We start from the raw sequence: 20,971 nt of genomic DNA, 5'->3' as shown, positions 1-20,971 counted from the left end.
ACGGTCCTCAACAACCTTGCTCCAAGCAACAAGGGCCAAGGAACAGCATGCTGCGGACTCTGTCGTTAAGAGTTACGCTACTGCCCCCCTGTGGACACACTGGACACAGACAACCTCCGGTGCATTCAAATTGTTTCACTTGACTGTGTCGAACAGGCCAAACCCACCACAAACAGCTCGGCCAGCTGTCACCTCTTTCCGGTCCAGTTGGAAATTGAACATGAATGGCTTCTGAAATATTCCCGTGTATAACAAGTATAGTCAACCCACATTATATCCACAAATCCCGACGAATGTCAATGCAATTCAACGTCAAATACAACAACAAGCATAACAAACGTTGTTGTAACAAATAAGACTTCCTTCTTTATTATTATTCAATGTTTATTCATTTTGTTGTGGAGCGAAAGCAACTTAAATAAAAGAAGAAAAACACAGTACACCCAATCTCAACCCCCAGCTCTCGACAGGTCGGGGGGGGGGGAAACAAAATATAAACAATGTCTTTAACAGCTGCTATTCCATCTTCCCATAACCAACGGTGGCAGAAGTAGCTGCACTTACCCTAGCAGCTGATACACAAATAAAATGTTCTTTCTGAAAGACTGAAATTATGATGAGTCACTTAATTGTGACACCCCCTCCAACTACTGTAACCCAAAGCTCCCTTGAGAAAACCCATTTCCTGGTGTTGTTAAATAGTTAATAACTGCTTTATTTAAAATGTTACCTGCTGCAATTAATAGTCATAGTCATTTCCCATGTACTTCACTGACTTCTGCAGAGTCATTCTGATTAGATTACATTTTGAGCGATCTGATATTTTGCAGGCCCATCAACAAAGTCAGAGCAGACATCTCACAATCAGGGCCCAATCACGCACAAATGACATTATTTCAAAATTTCAAAAAGATCGAAAAGCAGTTCATTTCAATGGAACTGCCGCGACCATGGTGCCCATGCCAAACTGCTCCACTGCTCCGGTTTGCAGAATGTTGTGAGCTACGAGTGGATGAATTCGCCGAGCTTACGTATCGTCCAGTGAACTGCAGTGTCGCCAAGCTGCCAGCATCCATCCACTTCGAGCACAGGAATGAAATTTGACTTCCTGGTGGAGAAACATTTCGCCCTGTTTGGCTCTTCACAGTGATAAGACCACCAGCAAATATATCACGCCTGTCAATAATGATAAGAACGTCCAAGACTTCTTGCTTGGAGTAACATTAGCACCTGCTGCAGATGATCATATTAATCACACCTGTGGGGTTTTTTCGAGCAAGTTTAAATCCGGCCATGCTGGAATTTGTAAGTGATGGCACTCAAAGCGGAAGATGCAATTCAGTAAAAAAAAAAAAAGAAAAAAAAGAAATGGGATTTAACCACAAGCGCAATCATGACATTTCTTTGTGGAACTGCCACTTGATAAACAGCAGCACAAGTTTACGGTTATGTGGATAGTAGAAAAAGTCAAACGTTGCGCTGCTTTATGCTGGGTTATTAATCAAAGGATCCACCACCTGTGCGTCTATGAGACCATAGGAAACCAGCCCTACACACCAAACAATAAGACAATAACTGTGGAGGCCTGTTGAGGTTTGAGCTTCTGGATTAAGATTCAGTCTCTCATGAGAAGCCGGTTAACCTCTCACTCACTTCCCAAAGCTTCTTCGCCAAGGCATCGTCTCGTCCCTTGGCTCCCACTTGCTGCAGCGCGCAGTCAGAGAAGCAGCGTCCGCTGAGAGGCTCGATGCCCTCCTGCAGGGCACAGTGCAGGGTGGTTTGGGACCCCCCCTCGGGGTCCAGGAAGAACAGCTTGGCGAAGGGCATTATTAGGAGCCGCTGCCACAAGCTCATACTGCGACACAGTTCTGTGCGGACGACTCCTGGAAGAAATGATCCAAACACAGGTGAGGTTTGGCTGAAGTGCTCCATGTTTACTGTAGTCTAGTCTCTCAGTTGCAAGACCTGCACTCAGATACTGTTCAGCCATACTGGGGGTCCACAGCCCGTCCAGTGACAACAAATGCAAACAATTACTGTTGGAGTCTCATGATAGCAACAGATTGAAAGTCCTCTGGCACTTACATGAACCACAGAGTTCACTCCAAGCCCCGTGTGTGTGAATAAATGCACTGATATCTGATGAATAAAATGATAAATGATACACTGAAGACATGTTGAAGCCACTGTGGAAAACTCTCACTTTGGTGTTAAATAATGACTGAAAAAATCACCATCAGATACTGCCAGATAGTTTTCAGTTGTGAATTTGTAGTGATTTTTAGCGTATTCATATTGGATAACCTGGTAGGAGATTATTATCATACAATGCAATACGCGATGGTAAAAGTGACAAAAAATTATGGACACTGGAGCAACAGCAACAGCAAAGAAATGATGTCACTCTGTCGGTCTGTTCGTGTCTGGATAACCATCCTGGTCACTTTTCTGTAAAAGTAGTCTTACCAGGTCGACCTAAAACATTGGCGAGACTTTCAACACGGCACAAAGCCAAATAGAAAAATATGACATTAAAAAGGTCCCGTATGGAGCTTTCGGAAAGTCCTTGTTATTAATGACGGCGGCGGCGGACGGCAGTCAGCATCCTGCCGCTCGTGCCCGCAGTCTAAAGGTTTTTGGAATAACGTCCCCTTATTTTGTTTGGACCATCGGGCTCCGTGACACAAACTGGCTCGCCGTTTTGCAAGTTACTGCATCAGCCAGCGTTACGGAGAGCGACCGACGCAACATCCAGTGCCGCGTAGCTAAGTTACTCTTCCCTTTCAACTCACCGCTGTTCTTCAGCAGTGGCGACGCTATGGATTTTATTGTATATCTGGACTATAAGCTTTACTGTCACAATTTGTAGTTGATCTACTAACTCTCCAGCTTGGTCTTGACCTCCAAGCCGCCAGAGAACGTTCTGATATAAAATGTGCAGTAAGCACTAACCTGGGTGGAGGCTGTAGCAGGTGACACTGGTGCCCTCCAGCCTGTTGGCCAGCTCCCTGGTGAAGAGCACATTACACAGCTTGCTGTCGCAGTAGGCTTGAAAATCGCGCCAGGCAGACTGACCGGACGCTAAATCCTTCTTGGAAGCCAGCAGAGGGAAATCGACGTCGCCAAAGCGGTGCAGAAGCGCAGCCACAGTGACCACGCGGCTGGGACCCCGCTGCTGCAGTCGCTCCAGGAGAAGGTTGGTGAGCAGGAAGTGGCCCAGGTGGTTTACCCCGAACGCCATGCCGAAACCATCCTCGGTATGTCCTGGCCCCATCACACCTGAAACACAGAGGAAGTTCAATCACTCAGTGTGCTTCCATTTTACAGCGCTGTAGTGGCGAGGTTTGTTTCCTTTAACTGTACTTTCCATGTTGAGAAAAGAACTCAACAAATACTTTACCATGAAAAGGGATGTTCCCTCACCCGCATTGTTGACGAGGATGTCCAGCCTGGGTTCGGTCTTCAGGAAGGTTTCAGCGAAGCGGCGAACAGATTTGAAACTCGCCAGATCCAAATGCATGAACACAACCTGATTGTTCCCACTCTCCTGAAAGACACAAACGCAGCATGAGTCTGGCTATAATACACACATATATCTATAAGAACTGAACTGAACCTTGCCTTGCTGATTTTTCAGCATTTGAAAATATCAGGTTATTTCACAGTAACGGTGCTCAGATATATTAGAAACACCTGCACATCCTTCACATTATTACAGATGTGCAGAGGCTGCTGTGGGTTAACAAAAGGGGTGGTTACGGTATGCTTTCTCTACAAAGACTTTCTATCAAATGAAGTGAACGCTACACTTGGTTGCCAGATCATTAGGCACACCTAGCTGAAACTAATGCAATCTAATACAAAAGTTCTGCAATAAATACTACCTTAATGAAGGTTAAAACGTGTGTTTTATTTTAGAGAGGTGTTAATTCAACTGTACGATCCTTCTGGAAGCTGCAGTTTGTGGTGCTGTTGAACTGTATGGGGTTACAATGGGGTGGGGAGGGGCGTGCTTCTATTGTTATCTATTTTGTCCACCACATTTCAATGAATGACATCCGCAGAGTAAGTGCTCTGCGGATGTCAAAAGCAGCGGCCTCAGCTTTCTCCTTATTGCGGCAGGCCAGGATCAGCCTGGCTCCCCTCTTTGCCAGGTCCAGAGCCGTGGCCTTGCCGATGCCAGTGTTGCTTCCTGTGCATGGAAAATGAGTCGCACACATCAAATTCAACAGGAAACCGACGATTCGAGGAGCCGTGCTTGAACTCAAGTAAAGGCTGGCCACCTGACTGCCATTCAAAAGGTGCGCCTGCAAATGCACAGCCGGGGGACAACAAAACCATTTGAAGCGCCAACGATCAACAATTCAAAGCATCAACCAGCAGCTTTAGGTTGTCGGTTTAACGAGGTGCACAATTACAAACATCTGGTATTTAGAGTATCTGGATCCAAAACAAAATATAAGGAGAGATTAAAAGAGTTCATATCGTTTGATCTTAAGAGGGATGGCACTTGGAAGCTGCAGCACATTACGGGTAATGGGACAAATACTCGTTCAAGAGAGTGTGTTGTATTAAATTTTCCATTTAGGTAAGTTGCTTTTGCCATTTGCAAACTTTTCTTTGCGACGCCATCTAACGGCCACTAGACGAACTGCAGCTTTACCGCCCAGCTGTGTTTACGCTGCTTGGTCTGACTGTAAATGTGTATATGTTTCTGTCAGTGGCCCAGTTTGGAACGCAGTGACACACACACACACACACACACACACACACGTGTGTGAGGTGGGGGGTGTTTCGGAACACAGAGACGCTCCCACGGCTTACACGAAGATGAACTTAAACGGTGTGAATTAAGCTAACGTTACGCGTTGGCAGGAGCTAATACCTGTAACAATGGCCGTCTTGCCCCTCAGCGTCACTGCACTCGAGCAGCTCACTCCTCTGAACACACCGTAGTACAACATCACGTAGAAGGAAACGGCCCCTGCTACGAGGCAAAGCAACGCCGACATCGCTGCACTGAACTAGCGACGGTGTTAGTTGTCGTCTTCTTCTTCTTCTTCTTCTTCTTCTTCTTCTTCTTCTCTGAGGTTTTGCGATAGTTTGCATCCTGACCGTTGCATTACCGCCTCCTTCTGGACCAAGGTACGCTTTAACCGTTTGGGGTTTTTTTTTTTAAAAGCAGAAACCAGCTTTTTCTTTTCTTTTCTTTTTTCTTTTGGACCACAAAAAAAACAAAAACACAAATTCAGCTCGATTTCTTGTTTTCGGCCCTTACTGACAGAACTAATTTGCCACTCAATGTTTCGTTTTCAATTGGCGGGTGGGTCTTCAGCGCTTCCTTGCTTCTGATTGGCCAGTGTGCTCCATCAGTTACACTTGCGACGTTAACCTTCAAAATAAAGGTTCTACGTCTTTCGTCTCTCTAACCCTAACCCTAACACAGCCAATACATTTTCCAAGTAAGACCGCATTTGATCAGCTGTATGATCCAGTGTGGGTCTTTCAACTCTGGCTGGTGTTGCCCCTTGCTGTCCAAGAAAGTGCAAATTCCAGGAAGGAGGCTCAGAAACCGCTCCAGCAAACTTTCCACGGGACAACCATCTTACTTCACTGTGCCTGGCGGATAACTTTCATCGAATTTTGGATGCGCCGTTTTGAAATGGCGCATCTCCGGCGTCTTCATGTTGATTTTCGTTTGCTGCTTCCTCAGACTCTTTATCTTCACTATTCCTTACAACGCGGTGTGTCTGTCCGTCTGCTTTTTGTCTTTTTCTTTTATTTTTTTTATTAGAAATCGATCCATTTTGTGCCCCGTGCATGTCACGCTGGCTAGCTGACCTGTCATGACCTGCAAAGCGTGCACTGCGTAAACAATGCTGTAAGCGTGCCGCGTTGCCAGGTTTGACAGTTACCCCCCTTTTTGGGAACAACATTAATTGAGGCGAAAGGAGAAATACATAATGCGGATGTTTGCGTGTTTGTAGTGTAGTGTTCATTGGATTGTATTGTATTGCATTTTTTTTAAAATGTATTGGCTGTGTTGTATTGTTATAAGGGTTAGGGTTAGGGTTTTTTTTAAACATTATTTAGACCCAACAGTTACCATGAGCAGGAAGGAAGGAAGGAAGGAAGGAAGGAAGGAAAAGGTACTTGTAACAGGCAGAAACCATGGGGGGGGGGGGGGGGGCATACAGTAGCACACAATGCAAGTTACACATAGAGATATAAAGTAATGGTAATGGGAATAATATTAATTAACGATGCCCTTTAGCTTTTAATAATTCGCGTGCTGCATGGGTGACCACAGTGAGTTACAGGAAGTTGTTACAGGAAATGGCCAGCAGGTGTCGCGCTGTGTCGTCACTGTAGGCCATGAAACAATAAAAACCAGTAAGAGCAGACTAATAAGTTATTGTTCAAGTATAAGCAAGTATTAAAGGCTAAAGGGCATCATTGATTCATATTATTACCAGTACCACTGCCATTACTTTATATCTCAGTGTGGAACCTGCTTTGTCCTTGCCGCTGTAATAATATTATAAAGAGTACGGATAATGGCAACCTGTTGAATTTTGAGTAGATTTTGGGGGGGGTGAAGGATTTTGTGTTCTACAAGTAAACTGGTTAAGATCCTCTCTCATTAAGCTTTTGCATTTAAAATGTCACTTTTTTTTCATCGTCACTTTACATTTTCAAATGATAATTTTACATTTTAAATGTGCTTTTTCTATTTCCTTTCTCTTTTTTTTAAGTTTAATTATGGTCTGATTATTCCTAGTCATGTGGTAAAACAACCTTTTATTCTTTTCATTTTCTATTTGGACTATTTGGATTTTAATTATGACCAAAAATATATCCTCCACCCTTCATTCATGTTAATATCAGTGTCCCAGTAATGGCATGTCCCATGATACATCCTGTACCAAAGGCCAAGGTATTCAGAGGTGTTCAATCTGCAGACCAGAAGCTCGGAGAAATCACAGACTATTTGAACCATTATACACATACACCATCTGCTGCAAACACAACGTAGTAGACTACTACGCTACGCTGACGAAAGTTGCTGAGTCGTGGTGGGTCACCAAACAAGTTCCACTGATCTTTTTCTCTCGGTGGGGAGGGAGCGGCAGTGACAGGAGGGGGCCGGATCTGAACCACAATCCTTTCACGCAGGACCAGCGCTCGATTGTTAGATAATTCAAGATAATTTAAGATCAGGGTGCTGGGGGGGGGGGGCGTGGGGGGGAGGTCTGGCCTGCCTGAACAGGATTCCTACAGAAAAGCGTTCAGATGAGCTTGATAAACATGGCCACTTTATCTGTCTGGTGGCATGCCAGCTCAGTGTGCCACTTTCACCACATGGAAAACACAGTTTCTGCATAAAACGGGGAGAAAACTGTGTCTTCAGTTTCACGTCACATCGTTTATTGCAGCAGTTTTTCTAACAGATGTGTTAAACTTTGTTACAAATTTTGTCGCACAACGCAAATGAGAGACTATGGTTACGAGTTAGTGACATACTGATGTGACAAGTGTAAAGCAGACCCTTATTTGCATAAATAATGCTCATTATTCAGTATTCATAAATTTCCATGAGAGAAAATGGCTTGTACATCTAACGTCACTTCTACATTACAGGAAATTCAATCTTAGGAGGGTTTCCCCATCATAAGCTCAACCATAAGAAAGTTATAAAATGAATACCTGCATACAGAATGATAACTGGTATGTAATAATGATTGCCATTATTATATATTTTGCACTTATAATCTTAATTGCGTGAAATACCACCGCTTTTGTTTCCCCATGTACGCAAGGCACCCGCACAGAAGTGAGAAAGCTGCATGGGTTGAATGTCATGAAGTACATGAATTTCGCTTTTGTTTCAGGCCGCCACAGAAAATGCACAGGGACTATCGAGTATGTAAAAATGTAACATACACTACACTGACTGACTGAAGTTGCCAAGTCATGGTGGGTCACCAAACAAGTTCGACTTAAACTAGGCGCGGAGTGCAGTGGCAGTGAAAGGCGGGGTCGGATCTGAGGCACAGTCCTTTCAGAGTGTCACGTAGTAAAGTTCCCTACATGTGTGTTACAGTTCAAGTTTGATTTCAGCTCCTGCATTGTGCTACTGTGTGTCCCCCCCCCCCCCTCTCTTTGTCAACCCAACCAGTCAGAGGCAGATGACCGCCCACCCAGACTGCAGTTCTGTTCGAGGTTTCTGCCTGTTAAAGGTACTTTGTCCTTGCCGCTGTAATAATATTATAAAGAGTACGGATAATGGCAACCTGTTGAATTCTGAGTAGACTGGGGGGGTGAAGGATTTTGTGTTCTACAAGTAAACTGGTTAAGATCCTCTCTGATGAAGCTCTTGCATTTAAAATGTCACTTTTTTTTCATCGTCACTTTACATTTTCAAATGATAATTTTACATTTTAAATGTGCTTTTTCTATTTCCTTTCTCTTTTTTTAAGTTTAGTTATGGTCTGATTATTCCTAGTCATGTGGTAAAACAACCTTTTTTTCTTTTCATTTTCTATTTGGACTTTTGATTTTAATTATAACCAAAAATATATCCTCCACCCTTCATTCATGTTAATATCAGTGTCCCAGTAATGACAGGATTATTAAAATCAACTTCATTATTCGTCATTTAAAGCGTGACACATCCTGTACCAAAGGCCAAGGTATTCAGAGGTGTTCAATCTGCAGACCAGAAGCTCGGAGAAATCACAGACTATTTGAACTATTATACACATACACCATCTGCTGCAAACACAACGTAGTAGACTACTACGCTACGCTGGCGAAAGTTGCTGAGTCATGGTGACTCAACAAACAAGTTCCACTGATCTTTTTCTCTCGGTGGGGAGGGAGCGGCAGTGACAGGAGGGGGCCGGATCTGAACCACAATCCTTTCACGCTGAAAGAATTCATTTGGATGTCGGTTATTTTAAACTGTACATTTAGTTTAACCTCAATTCTGATTGGCTTCCAGCTTAATAGTTTAAGAACCAAACCTTTACCGTAACCTTAGTTACACCTGTTCCGCTTGAGCTTAGCTTTTCACAAAACCAGCGTGCGATTGTTAGATAATTCAAGATAATTTAAGATCAGGGTGCTGGGGGGGGGGGTCTGGCCTGCCTGAACAGGATTCCTACAGAAAAGCGTTCAGATGAGCTTGATAAACATGGCCACTTTATCTGTCTGGTGGCATGCCAGCTCAGTGTGCCACTTTCATCACATGGAAAACACAGTTTCTGCATAAAACGGGGAGAAAACTGTGTCTTCAGTTTCACGTCACATCGTTTATTGCAGCAGTTTTTCTAACAGAAAACACACAAGTGTAAAGCAGACCCTTATTTGCATAAATAATGCTCATTATTCAGTATTCATAAATTTCCATGAGAGAAAATGGCTTGTACATCTAACGTCACTTCTACATTACAGGAAATTCAATCTTAGGAGGGTTTCCCCATCATAAGCTCAACCATAAGAAAGTTATAAAATGAATACCTGCATACAGAATGATTTGAAATTTGACTTTAACCACATAATATTATGTCGTGCTCTTTGTTGTTGTTTTGTTAAAATAACACTTACCTTCTGTTTTAACTGGTACGTAATAATGATTGCCATTATTATATATTTTGCACTTATAATCTTAATTGCGTGAAATACCACCGCTTTTGTTTCCCCATGTACGCAAGGCACCCGCACAGAAGAGAGAAAGCTGCATGGATTGAATGTCATGAAGTACATGAATTTTGCTTTTGTTTCAGGCCGCCACAGAAAATGCACAGGGACTATCGAGTATGTAAAAATGTAATATACACTACACTGACTGACTGAAGTTGCCAAGTCATGGTGGGTCACCAAACAAGTTCGACTTAAACTAGGCGCGGAGTGCAGTGGCAGTGAAAGGCGGGGTCGGATCTGAGGCACAGTCCTTTCAGAGTGTCACGTAGTAAAGTTCCCTGCATGTGTGTTACAGTTCAAGTTTGATTTCAGCTCCTGGAATAACGCCCGTAGGTGGCTTGCAGAATTTCAGTTCCCCACCCCCCATCCAGTGTTTATTGCAAGTTAGTAGAGTGCGGCATGTGGCTGGTATTGTTTCACCTCGTGTGTGTGTGTGTGTGTGTGTGTGTGTGTGTGTCATCATGGCAACAGAGCGCTTTGCCAGGTGTTTATATGTCTGTCTGTCTGTCTGTCTGTGGACAGATTTTGTCAACGCGATGGCGTCACAGCCGTGCAAGACACAGTCACGGAACTTTACAGGTAAGCCGTTGGGATCAAATGATCTGCTCGATATTTGGGAATTTATTACGTCTTAACAAGCGCTCACATGATCGGTTATTACCTTATTTGTGAGTACACGTCGTATGCGTACAATATACAAAATAATCATCAATATGAATATTCTAACAGTGCTTCTAGTAAGACTGGTTCTTTTCTTTGTCATATTAGGAGAGGAGTGGTGTGGCAGTGAAGGGTTTGCCAAGTCTTTACCTAACATTTACTAGCCTAATCTTGAAGAAGAAAAAGAAGAAGAAGAAGAAGAAGAAGAAGAATTACTTCATTAATCCCTTTCCAGAAATTCATCACCAGCTAACCAGCTTTCATGGTATATGCAAGGATATCTTCCTATAATTGATATCTAAAGGAAACAATGACCCAATATTCAATCGGGAATTTGACAGAAAAGCCTTTTTACGCGAGACCGCACAGTCTCTCGCTGAGCTCCCACAGCTTCTTTGCTGAGGCGTCGTCCTTGGCTTTGGCGTAAACTTCCCTCACAGTGCAGTTGGAGAAGTATCGCCCGCTGAGAGGTTCGAGCCCCTCCTGGAGAGCGCAGTGGAGGGTGGTCTGGGCTCCCTGGACGGTGTCTTTGAAGAAAAAAAAAGCCAAGGGCTTCAGGAGCATTTGTGTCACTGAGTTGGTGTTCCTCACCAGCTCAGAGTTGATCGCTCCTGCAAGTAGAAAAAAAATGAAGTGGTTTTAGGCTGCCTGATGTTTAGCTGCTGTTGTAAAAAATGTAAACCCGGTCCTTTTACTTTATGGCACTGTTGGTGAACAAACAAATTACACGAAAATTACATCGAAAAATCGTTCATAAAAGTCTTCGGCCATGCATCCTCCGGGGACTATAAATGTCTGGTCCAGATTTCACGGCAGTTGTTCTATATTTGTCGAGATATTTCAGTCTGGTGGTGGATTGGCCAGCCTACGTTGCTGTCACTAGAGCCTCACCACTTGCATTGAACTGTATTAAACTCCCTCAAACACCCCTGTTTTGACGCCCCATTCTTTGGAACCAGTGTACTATAATTCCCTGCTTTAAGATCATATTGCCCATTGTTCGCCCACGAGTTGAACGGTGACATACTCTGACTACTGACCTGGATGGAGGCTGTAGCAGGTGACCTTGGTCCCCTGCAGTCTCTTGGCCAGTTCGTGGGTGAAGAGGACGTTGCACAGCTTGCTGTGGGAGTAGACCAAGAAAACCGAGGTCTCCGGTCCCAGAGATTTGTGGGTGTTCAGGCAGTCAAAATCAATGTTTCCAAAGTTATGTCCCACCGACGACACGTTGACCACCCTGCTTGGTTCACACTCCTTCAGTCGGTCCAGCAAAAGGTTGGTTAACAGGAAGTGACCAAGGTGGTTTACGGCAAACATAAGTCCCAGTCCGTCCTCTGTTCGACCCTGCAGGAAAACACCTGTGACAAAAAACATCGAGATACGGCGCCATAAAAAAACAAAAAAACAAGCAAGGCTCTAAACCATCTAACATCTACGGAAAAGCAAGACGCTCAGCGAGAAAAGTCAACATGAACTTCACAATCCAGAGAACTCGCATGTGGTATATATCTTACATCATAGACTTGCTTAGCTGAATGTGACCATTTCTGTCCAGAGAGGACAACATTTTTTCCCCACTTTATAATGAGGTAAAACTGAGAGTTATTACCCCCAAAATGTCATGAATTAAACCCTCACTGCCTCACAGGAAAACGCAAACTAGTATACACGTATATATGTTTGGGTAATCATTTCACTGTCTGCCGTTGTCTCTCTTCCAAATGAGTTTGCCTAACCTGGACGTATGTTTCCAACCTGTCCAACTGTCTGACTGTCTCGTGTTTTCTTTCTTTTTTTTCTTTCTAGCATGCTGTTGTGTTACCAGATCTCAGCAGTTCACTTTGTGAGTCCTCTGTAATCATACCCAATATAAATGATAGCAAAGACAGACAGAATTATCCTTTAAAGGTGCAGTATAGAGTATATATATCATATTGGATGGTCAGGGTATTGAAAAGGCACAACACTGTTTTTTTTTTGTTTTTTTTTTACCATTTCTAGATGTCGGCTACAAATCCTAATGCTCAATCTGACTAAAAGTGGGGTGAAGTTACAGGCTACTACCGCTAATTAATGTTAATTCTGGGAGTCGGCCAACATAAAACTCCCGGCTACTGTTTCAAGTACGCTGAAGGCCGGTGTGTGAGGCCAGATCAACACACACAGGTAGCTCTAGCGAATCAAGCAACGTCGTTTCCAACTTCAAGTGACCAACAGCTGTAGTTCAATCCGCCCATGTTCACTTTTAACGAATATCACATTGAAAAATTAAAAAAAAAAAAAAAAAAAAAAAAAAAACTAGGACAGCACTTTCTTCTTCAGCATGTACTCATCAACAGAGTAAGTTCACGGTAGCTAGATGACTTTGCCATAAGCGTCATCAGACATGACTCAGCACTCATATGGTTTCACGATAATTTATAATAGAATTTTTGTACACAATTCAATTTTCTCTGAACCCTTTTTTTTTTTTTTTTTTTGGTGAGTGTCTGTCAATGTCCACTTGTTACTGTGATTTAATGGGACACTTTTTAATTAAATGAAAAGTTCGAAGTAAGTTGAAGTAAGCACACCCATTCCAACGCGTATACATTTAATTAACGTTTCAAATCTTTCGTATTTTTATAACTGGACGCTTGCATTGGGTGACGCTCAGCAAACCAAGTGATTGGTAAAACTTTTATCAAAATAACACTCTAAATGAGCAGTGTAATGACGCACACATCTAAACAAGCGTTTCTGATGCCGTGCGGGCTCAAGACATTCAAGCTGCAGTGAAAAATCTAACCTGCGTTGTTGATGAGGATGTCCAGTCTGGGTTCAGACTTCAGGAAGGTTTCAGCAAAGCTGCGAACAGACTTGAGACTCCCCAGATCCAACTGCATGAACACCACCTGATTACTGCCACTCTCCTGTGGGAGACATGGAGTAGTATTTCCACCGAATGAGTAGTTGAATATAACGGGAAGAGGAAGCGCTGTGAAATTTTGGGGTACATTTGTTTGTTATTAATGTTATCTCTGTGTGGCAACATGGCTATCAAGGATATTACACAAAATGTTTTGCAGCAGTGTTTTATTAGGGTGGACCAGTGTACAGAGTAATATGTGATACTCAAATGATGTGTGCAAACAACTAGTGTAAGTACAGGAGGTCAAAGTTGAAGCCGGGTGTAGGTCCACAGAATAAACTGGAGCCAGAGACTGCTATACCAAAAATATAGATTTCACTGACAATACATTAAATGAAAGACTTCTCCATTCAACTAGGTGGCAGCTAGAGTTTCAACAGAATGCCTATTTGCAGGCCATTAACAAAGGAGGGGTGGCGTAAATTGTACAGTTAATACACAATTCAATTCTCCTGAACAATAAACTGGACTGGTCTGACCAGGGTCTGAGGCCAAAGCCGCCTCCACCCTGCTGAGGAGGCTGAGGTCCTTATATTTTCCGTGTATATTTATTTTGTTCCCCACATTTTTTATGTCTGTATTTATTATTTATATGTTGTTTTATTTTTAAAAATACTTTCATTGACACAGTGCTTGTTCTGCTGTGTGTTTCTGCACCTTTCTGCCTTTGCTGCTGTGACTTGTAAATGTCTCGGCTGTGGGATAAATAAAGTTTATCTTATCTTATCTTATCATATGTGCCTAAGCAAAACAAGTCAAGTTTTAGTCCCTCACCAAACATGAAAAATCAAATAAAACACCGATCAAAGGCCGGCCCTCTCTGCTGCTTTCTCGGGTGTGTCTCAGTGCGGCAAGAAAAGCCCAGGGGAGCTCCATACATGTAAATCCATGTTTCTGTTAGAATCCACGCTGTTGTGCTGGCTTACTTACTGGTCCGAGGTTGGATACGCTCGTGTAAATTTAGAGAAAACACCTGTGAAGACGAGGACATTGTCTCGCCCATCGCCAGCTCTCTCCAGGACAGTCAGTGGCCAGAATCTCTAAGGGTTGTGACGCCATTATCTCACCAGGAAAAGTTCTAACGTTTGGTTGAAAGCATCTCTCTCTCCCTTCCTCTCTCTCTCACCGGGTGTATGGTCTGTTCGACCTCTTGGTGACCATGGTCGTCATGGAGACGCTGTCAGTAAAACGTACACCAAGTACTTGATCAGCTTCTTGGAGTGCTTGTCTACTTGTTCCCACATTGGGGAGAGCTTGAATTGCCAATGTCAATCAATAAAGTATTTCTGATTCTGACAAGGTCCTGAGGTGGACTCTGTGGTCCATGCCTTTGTTCGCCGATCATATAAGGTACTTGGATGCCAGGGGTCACTGAAGAAATTGAGTCATATGTGGGCTGCAAAGACAGTACATCTGCATTTCAATTTGTAGCGCCTGGACGATATATGACCTCAAGGTTAAATGTAACCAGCTCTGAAACCCTCCGCTGTTCCACACCCCCAAGTTTGGCTGTTTTCAAGTAGCTCAGGGGATTATTATCAGTAAAGACAGTGAACTTATTCCCCAGCAAGTACTCCCTAAACGTACCCATCACTGCCCATTTAAGGGCCAAAAGCTCCAGCTTCCTTGAGCAGCATCTAAGCTTCCCGCTGGCAAAGGTCTCCGTTGGCCTTCTCGATCCTGAGACAATACTGCACCAAGTCCTGCATGACTTGCGTCAATTTCAAGAACAAAGGGTTTAGCAAAGTCAGGATAGCCGCGGACTGGGGCACTGACTAATCGCTCCTTCGAGGACTGGAACCCCTGCTCACATTCTTCATTCCACTTCTCCACAATGGAACACTTGCCATGGCCCTTGGGCTTATGTTTACGTGACTGCCCCACCCTGGGCATCCAGGGACTCTTTTATCCAACCACAAGCTTCTGCATGACATCGTCACCAAGGCATTTAGGACTTGGTTGGGTAAATCGTTCAGCCTTGATAGAAGAAACTGGGCATGGCAGATCTCTACTCACCCTCTTGATTTCCTCAAGAGCAGCCTCTCCTCTCTGCTTACTGCGACAGGCCAGGATCACTCTGGCTCCTCTTTTAGCAAGATCGATGGCTGTAGTCTTCCCGATGCCCGTGTTGCTGCCTGTAGGTGAAAAGTGAGAGACACACAGGCGATGCATGTTTTATTTGCAAGCCCAACATGTAGCTACAGAAAGTCTAGAACTCGGAGGGCCCGTGCCTCACCAAGGCTGATCAATCTAAAGAGTAATTCCTTGTATGTGTACGCATACTTGGCCAATAAAGCGGACTCTTTGGTTTTAATAACAGAAACATTTACTACTGGATTTGGATCTGCATCAAAACAGACATGGTGAAGGACAGTCACATAGATTTTTGGATAACTAAATCCTGAATGTTAAATCCTTGTGTCCAAGGAAGAACTGTGCAATCAGCCCCACCTGCCATGAGCTTTTGAGGGATCACTCAGAGTTAATGTGCGACTAAATGTGGTTGCAATTGCTCAATGCATTCAAGAGTTATGGCAGTTTATGCCCAGTAGGACTTGCCTACAAGAGGTGTGTGGCATATCTTCTGCAATTGCAGCTCCAGTAGGGCCATGTGTGTCTCGTCCCCTATTACCTGTCTACACAGGAAACTTAAAATTTTACCAGCGTGAAACCAAAATACAGCAGGGGGCACCAAACTTAGAAGCGACCACAGCCATGGCTACTTGTTGCATGCAACTTGGTTGTCTTTCAACTGCAAGACGTGTACTTCCTATAGGTTTCTGCGAGCTGTGGTCCACTTTTGATGGCTCTGTAGAGTTGTAAGGTACTCGAGTCCAAAACTTGTTGGCAAGGGCTTACACTTGCTTCTATTGTCCAGGTTCTTGTCCACAGTGTCACCTGCCGAAGGGGGTAGTTCAACTTTCTGAGTGAGCATCATATCAGGTGTTAATATGAATGGTGAACCCGGGATTAGAGGTGCTGTAACCTCCGCCAGGAAGGCGAATGTTCTCCTGAAGCAGCATGGAGTCAAGGATTCTTCTTGCAACTCTAATCATGCGGTCCCATGAGCCGCCCATACATGAGGCATGTGGAGGATGAATGAGACCAATCTGTTAAGCTGTTTACCATTAAGGTTGAAGCGCCTTATATAAGTGCACTTCCATTTACCATTCAATGTGCAGCATTGTTGACTCAGGTAACTGTGCACACTAGTACCCCGTAGGTCTTTTTCAAGTCCTGTCTCCTCAGGCACCCATGAAATTTGTGCCATGGCCTTATCTGAGGCCCACGGATGGCAAAGAAACACCTTAGTGTGAGCTGAACATCACCGCCCAAGCACTTGCCTTCCCCTTGTACGTCTGGCAGTTCATCAATAATGGAACAAATGACCATGTGTAATGAAAATAAGCCATTCGTAATGATGAAACCACAGAGAATTATCACAGTTCTTTTAGCTCATTGCTTTGGTTTTACAGGCTGGAGTTGTTTTTCGGTTTCAATTCATGAACACAGCTCCAAATGAATAATAATGTTCTCTGTGTGTCTGCTGGTTGTTTAAATAGGCAACCATTTGCTAATATGTTATATAACTTCATGGGTGGAAATATATCACATGTTGTTGTTGTTGTTGTTATTTATTAATGCAGCTTCAAGGAATGTATTCAATCTTCTTCACTAATAGGAACACATAGCATAATTAAACTTTTTTTTTTTTTTTTTTCAATTCCTTTTAAAAGGATGATCAACCCAAACTATTGGACACATTGACTTAAAGTATATATGTTAAAAAAAAAAATCTAATATTTTCTAGGCAAATGAGCAGTTTCATAATGCTGAAGTTGTTGAATGTAGTGCACGCTGCCAATCAACATATCGTCTACATATAAAATAAAAAAAAGTCAGTGGATATGACTTCTGCCCCCTTGATGACACAAAGCAGTCGACAAACAGAACCTTTACTCACCGGTCACAATCACGGTTTTCCCATGCAGCTTTGCTTTGCTTGTGCACCGCTTTCCCTTTACCACGACATGACGGAAAATGTAAGCAAATCCTACGACAACTCCCACGACCAGCAAAAGGGTAGACATTGTTCAAGGCTCCGCTGCTCACACCAGACTGGCTGCACTGGATGCGTGAGAGTCTCAATGCCCAAACCAGCACAAGACTTTCTCAAACAAACACACCCATTTCCTGCCTGGGCGTGACAGCGTGTTTTCTCTTATCAGGTTACAACAGACTGTAAGGAAATAGATTCATAAAAGGCTTGGGACGGACCACGTCACGTGAGTTCAACTGTATCAGCAGGCCTGATTGTTTAGGCTCAACTTCAACTTTGTTCGACATTTGAAGGTCCACATTTTGGTTAACCATCATGGACACTAGCCAAAAGATGGTCTGTACAGTAATGCTGTGTTAAATCAAAATAATGTCTTGCTGGAGACTTATCCTCCAGTATCATCCAATAAGAAAGCAGCACCACCCGCATTTGCATAGATTTCTAGACCTGCAGATCATCACCTGCAGGTCACTGAGTTGCTATTTTAGCTGCTTTTTTTTTTTGCTTTTTTTTTAATACATATAAATTAAATAAATTAAATGATTTTATATGCAATGTGGCTATGTGATTGTAGGATCTTTCCAATTATTCTAAAGGAATAAGTGGCAGGGGAGGATGAATGTAACTAAGAAATACAACTTAAGCTGCAGTAAATCAATATTTCACATTAACAGTGGTTCAATGCTATGTGTAATGTGAAAGGTGTCACAGAGCCACAGAGAATTGTCACCAACTTTGCAATTTCCCTCGCCTCTGCTGAGAACATGGTGGAGAATTTAGCAGAGATCTGTATATTTTGTTGGAGACCAAAACAGGAGAGCGAATACAGGACTAACATAACATCAAGTGGACAGAAACATGACTCCATTCTCTACATTATGGGTTAGCTAATCTATGCTCTCTGTTCGAACCATTACTGAAAACCAAAGATTGGTTGAAAGTGGCTAGCTTACATGGTGGTTGCAAATCACACAGGATATCCAGGGCGCACCTACACAAACCCCTTAAGAAAGGTGGTCTTGGTCTGCAGATTTTGAGAATACTACTACTGGGCAGCTAACTGCAAGAACCCTTCATGGCTACAGCTCGGAGCCTCTGCAATTGAAAAATCTTTTGTTTTCCACGTCTGCCCTGGTAGACAAGTCAATTCAACAAAACTTCACCTTCAAGAATTCTTTGTGAATATTAAATCACATAGAAGTGGCTCACCAAACTCCCAGCGTTTGCATGCACGCTCCCAATATGCCTAAATCACTTATTCAAGACTGGCCAGTTAGATGGGGTGTTTGCAGCCTGGAGAGAGAACGGTATCAGAACTTTTTTAGATCTGTACTTACATTTTTACTCCCCATATCTTCGAGTCAAGACACTACGTTAGGGAAATGTGCCCACGCTTTGAGTCCACCCCCCACCACCCATCTTGAGAATCTCTTGCTCCCTCCACGTCCCAAGGGTTAGGGCTAGTATCAAAATTTGTGAATTGCTTTACTAACTTTGGTTTCTTTAGATTTTAGGGGCCAGTGACTTGAATTCAGAGATATCAGCAGAGTTCTGGGGAGAGGCAGGTTAATATGAATGCGACAAGTGCAGCATCTTTTCTGGTTTTTGCCCGACATTGTACAACTTTTGGACCGCAATATTTGAGTGGCTCTCAAAGGCCTATAAAAGACATTCAGCCCAACCACAACCTGGCCATCTTTGGATGCTCTGCAGAGACCTTTGAGCTGAACATGCAGATTGCTCTGCACCTAGGAATGGCGGCTGCTAAGAAACGTATTCTCCTGACCTGGAAGCCTACCACTTCACCCGGCTTTGGCTCAAGGAGATGTTGTCAATTATACAAATGGAAAGAGAACATGGGGACCTCTCTTGACACAGTGTCGTATTACACCGCATCCATAGGAACCCTTGCGATGACATTTTTTTTTTTTTGAAAGGCTACTTATGTGATCTTGTAAAAAGACAACCCTAGAGTTGTCTGTCACTGTTCTCATTAAATTATTATTATTATTATTGCTTATATAGTTTATATTTAATTATAAAGTCTGAATGTAAAGCAGCTGAATGTTTTGTGGAATTAATACAAATCGACCCCTTTGAACGCATTTAACCTTCAAAGTTTGGGCTTTAAACTAGAGGTGTTGTAAAAATGAAAGCCATCGTGGAGAGCAAAACATTTTATTACTAACACTGGAATAGTTCAATTTGTATATTATTATACAGAAACTAACTGCTTTACAAAAACAAAATGATACAATATCACATGTATGTACAGTGTAGTAAATATACCATCTCAAATTGTACACAAAGTATTTACAATTGTCACACATACTGCATTAAAAACAAAACTCAGACTATTACTCTACAGACATTAGATTTTGCATAACATCAAATAAAACATGCCACATTTTGAGGTTTTTCATCTTTACAAACCCATGACTGTTTTTAAATTAGTGCAAGTCAACCACTTGTTTAAGAGGTTATGGATACATAATCCTTAATATTTTCATTCACACACAAGTCAAACTAAAACCTGGAATGATGGCAATCTGCTAACGCGGTGCTCAAATAAATCTTGCCTTCGGATTTTTCCTGGTTGCGTTTTTTTGTTAAAGGTACACTCGCTGATTCTGCGATTCAGGGTTTGTGGACGCTTTTTATTTTTTTTATTTTTTATTTTTTAGAAGAAGAAAATCAGGGAGTGTAGCTTTAAGAACAGTTAGACGGTGAAAAACTGCGAGCAGAGACGATGAATTGTTGAGTCACATGATAAGACGTTTCTGTGGTATCTGAATGAACGCGCGCCGTAACAGCTTCAGCGGCACCGATTTTAGAAGCTAAAATCTTTCCAACTCAGCACCAACCATCACTTCTCCAAACACCCCGTGTGGTAGAAAATGGGACTACTTAAAAAAACAAAAAAAAAAAGGTGATGAAATGCTCCGTGCTTGACTCTGAAGTAGAGTTGGGCCTATTTACATGTGAAGGGGGGGGGGGCAGATGTTTTATTAAATAACACATTAGGCGGTCAGTGTGGGGAAAGTAGGCAAGGGTTTGAACTTCTCTCCTCTGTCACCCTCATGTGTCCAATTTGTAAGATTCATCACCCTACTCTATTGATGGGCAGGGTTTGTGTTCAATGCCTTCCGATGCGTTGCATGAAGTCGTTTGCTGGGGGCACACCAACTTTCTGAAGCCCCAAACAATGCTCTGACTTTCCAGCGGTGGGGGAAAAAAAAATCCTGTCTTGGTTTGGTCCTGGTCAGTGGTGGAGGGGCGGCGAGAAAAGTAATCACTCCTTTCAGCATTAAACTCAAGTCTTCCCTTTGTGTCATTCTTTGAGGCTGAATTACAAAGTACTGTTTCTGAGGCTGTCTCGAATGGAAATGTCCCTTTGCGTGGAATTTATCCAATGATCATGTGTGTGTGCTGCACGGACAGAGGAAAATAGCAAATCCCCCCCAGGACGACTGCGATGCAGGAGATACAGATCCGTGGTGGAGACGAACCCATGAGGTGACACGAACGCTTTCAAATGGGAAGAAACGGGGGGGGGGGGGGAGATGCTGCTCAGACGGAAATCAAGTCAGAGTTGTACAACGGTACTCAACTCTTGCCATGCATAGATGTTAAAG

The 20,971-nt window shown here is 43.1% G+C and overlaps 2 protein-coding genes across 2 annotated transcripts; both read right to left on the bottom strand.

The window, feature by feature from the left end:
- Positions 1–346: 346 nt before the first annotated feature.
- Positions 347–6,024, bottom strand: LOC139284951 (dehydrogenase/reductase SDR family member 13-like). The gene is made up of 5 exons (XM_070905339.1): positions 4,886–6,024; positions 4,074–4,192; positions 3,424–3,547; positions 2,953–3,279; positions 347–1,883 (listed from the first exon to the last, which is right to left on the bottom strand). The coding sequence occupies exons 1-5, from the start codon at positions 5,010–5,012 to the stop codon at positions 1,624–1,626; spliced, it is 957 nt and encodes a 318-aa protein (XP_070761440.1). The 5' UTR covers positions 5,013–6,024; the 3' UTR covers positions 347–1,623.
- Positions 6,025–9,294: 3,270 nt separating this feature from the next.
- LOC139285820 (dehydrogenase/reductase SDR family member 13-like) lies at positions 9,295–17,400 on the bottom strand. Its single transcript, XM_070906475.1, has 5 exons — positions 17,241–17,400; positions 15,293–15,411; positions 13,154–13,277; positions 11,406–11,723; positions 9,295–10,976 (listed from the first exon to the last, which is right to left on the bottom strand). Exons 1-5 carry the CDS (start codon positions 17,365–17,367, stop codon positions 10,717–10,719), a joined length of 948 nt encoding a protein of 315 aa, XP_070762576.1. The 5' UTR covers positions 17,368–17,400; the 3' UTR covers positions 9,295–10,716.
- Positions 17,401–20,971: the final 3,571 nt, after the last annotated feature.

Source organism: Enoplosus armatus, chromosome 5 (assembly GCF_043641665.1).
Source record: "Enoplosus armatus isolate fEnoArm2 chromosome 5, fEnoArm2.hap1, whole genome shotgun sequence".
NCBI classification, from domain to species: Eukaryota; Metazoa; Chordata; class Actinopteri; order Centrarchiformes; family Enoplosidae; genus Enoplosus; species Enoplosus armatus.
Note: the sequence above shows the minus strand (reverse complement) of the source record. Positions and strands in the feature narration are given on the sequence as shown.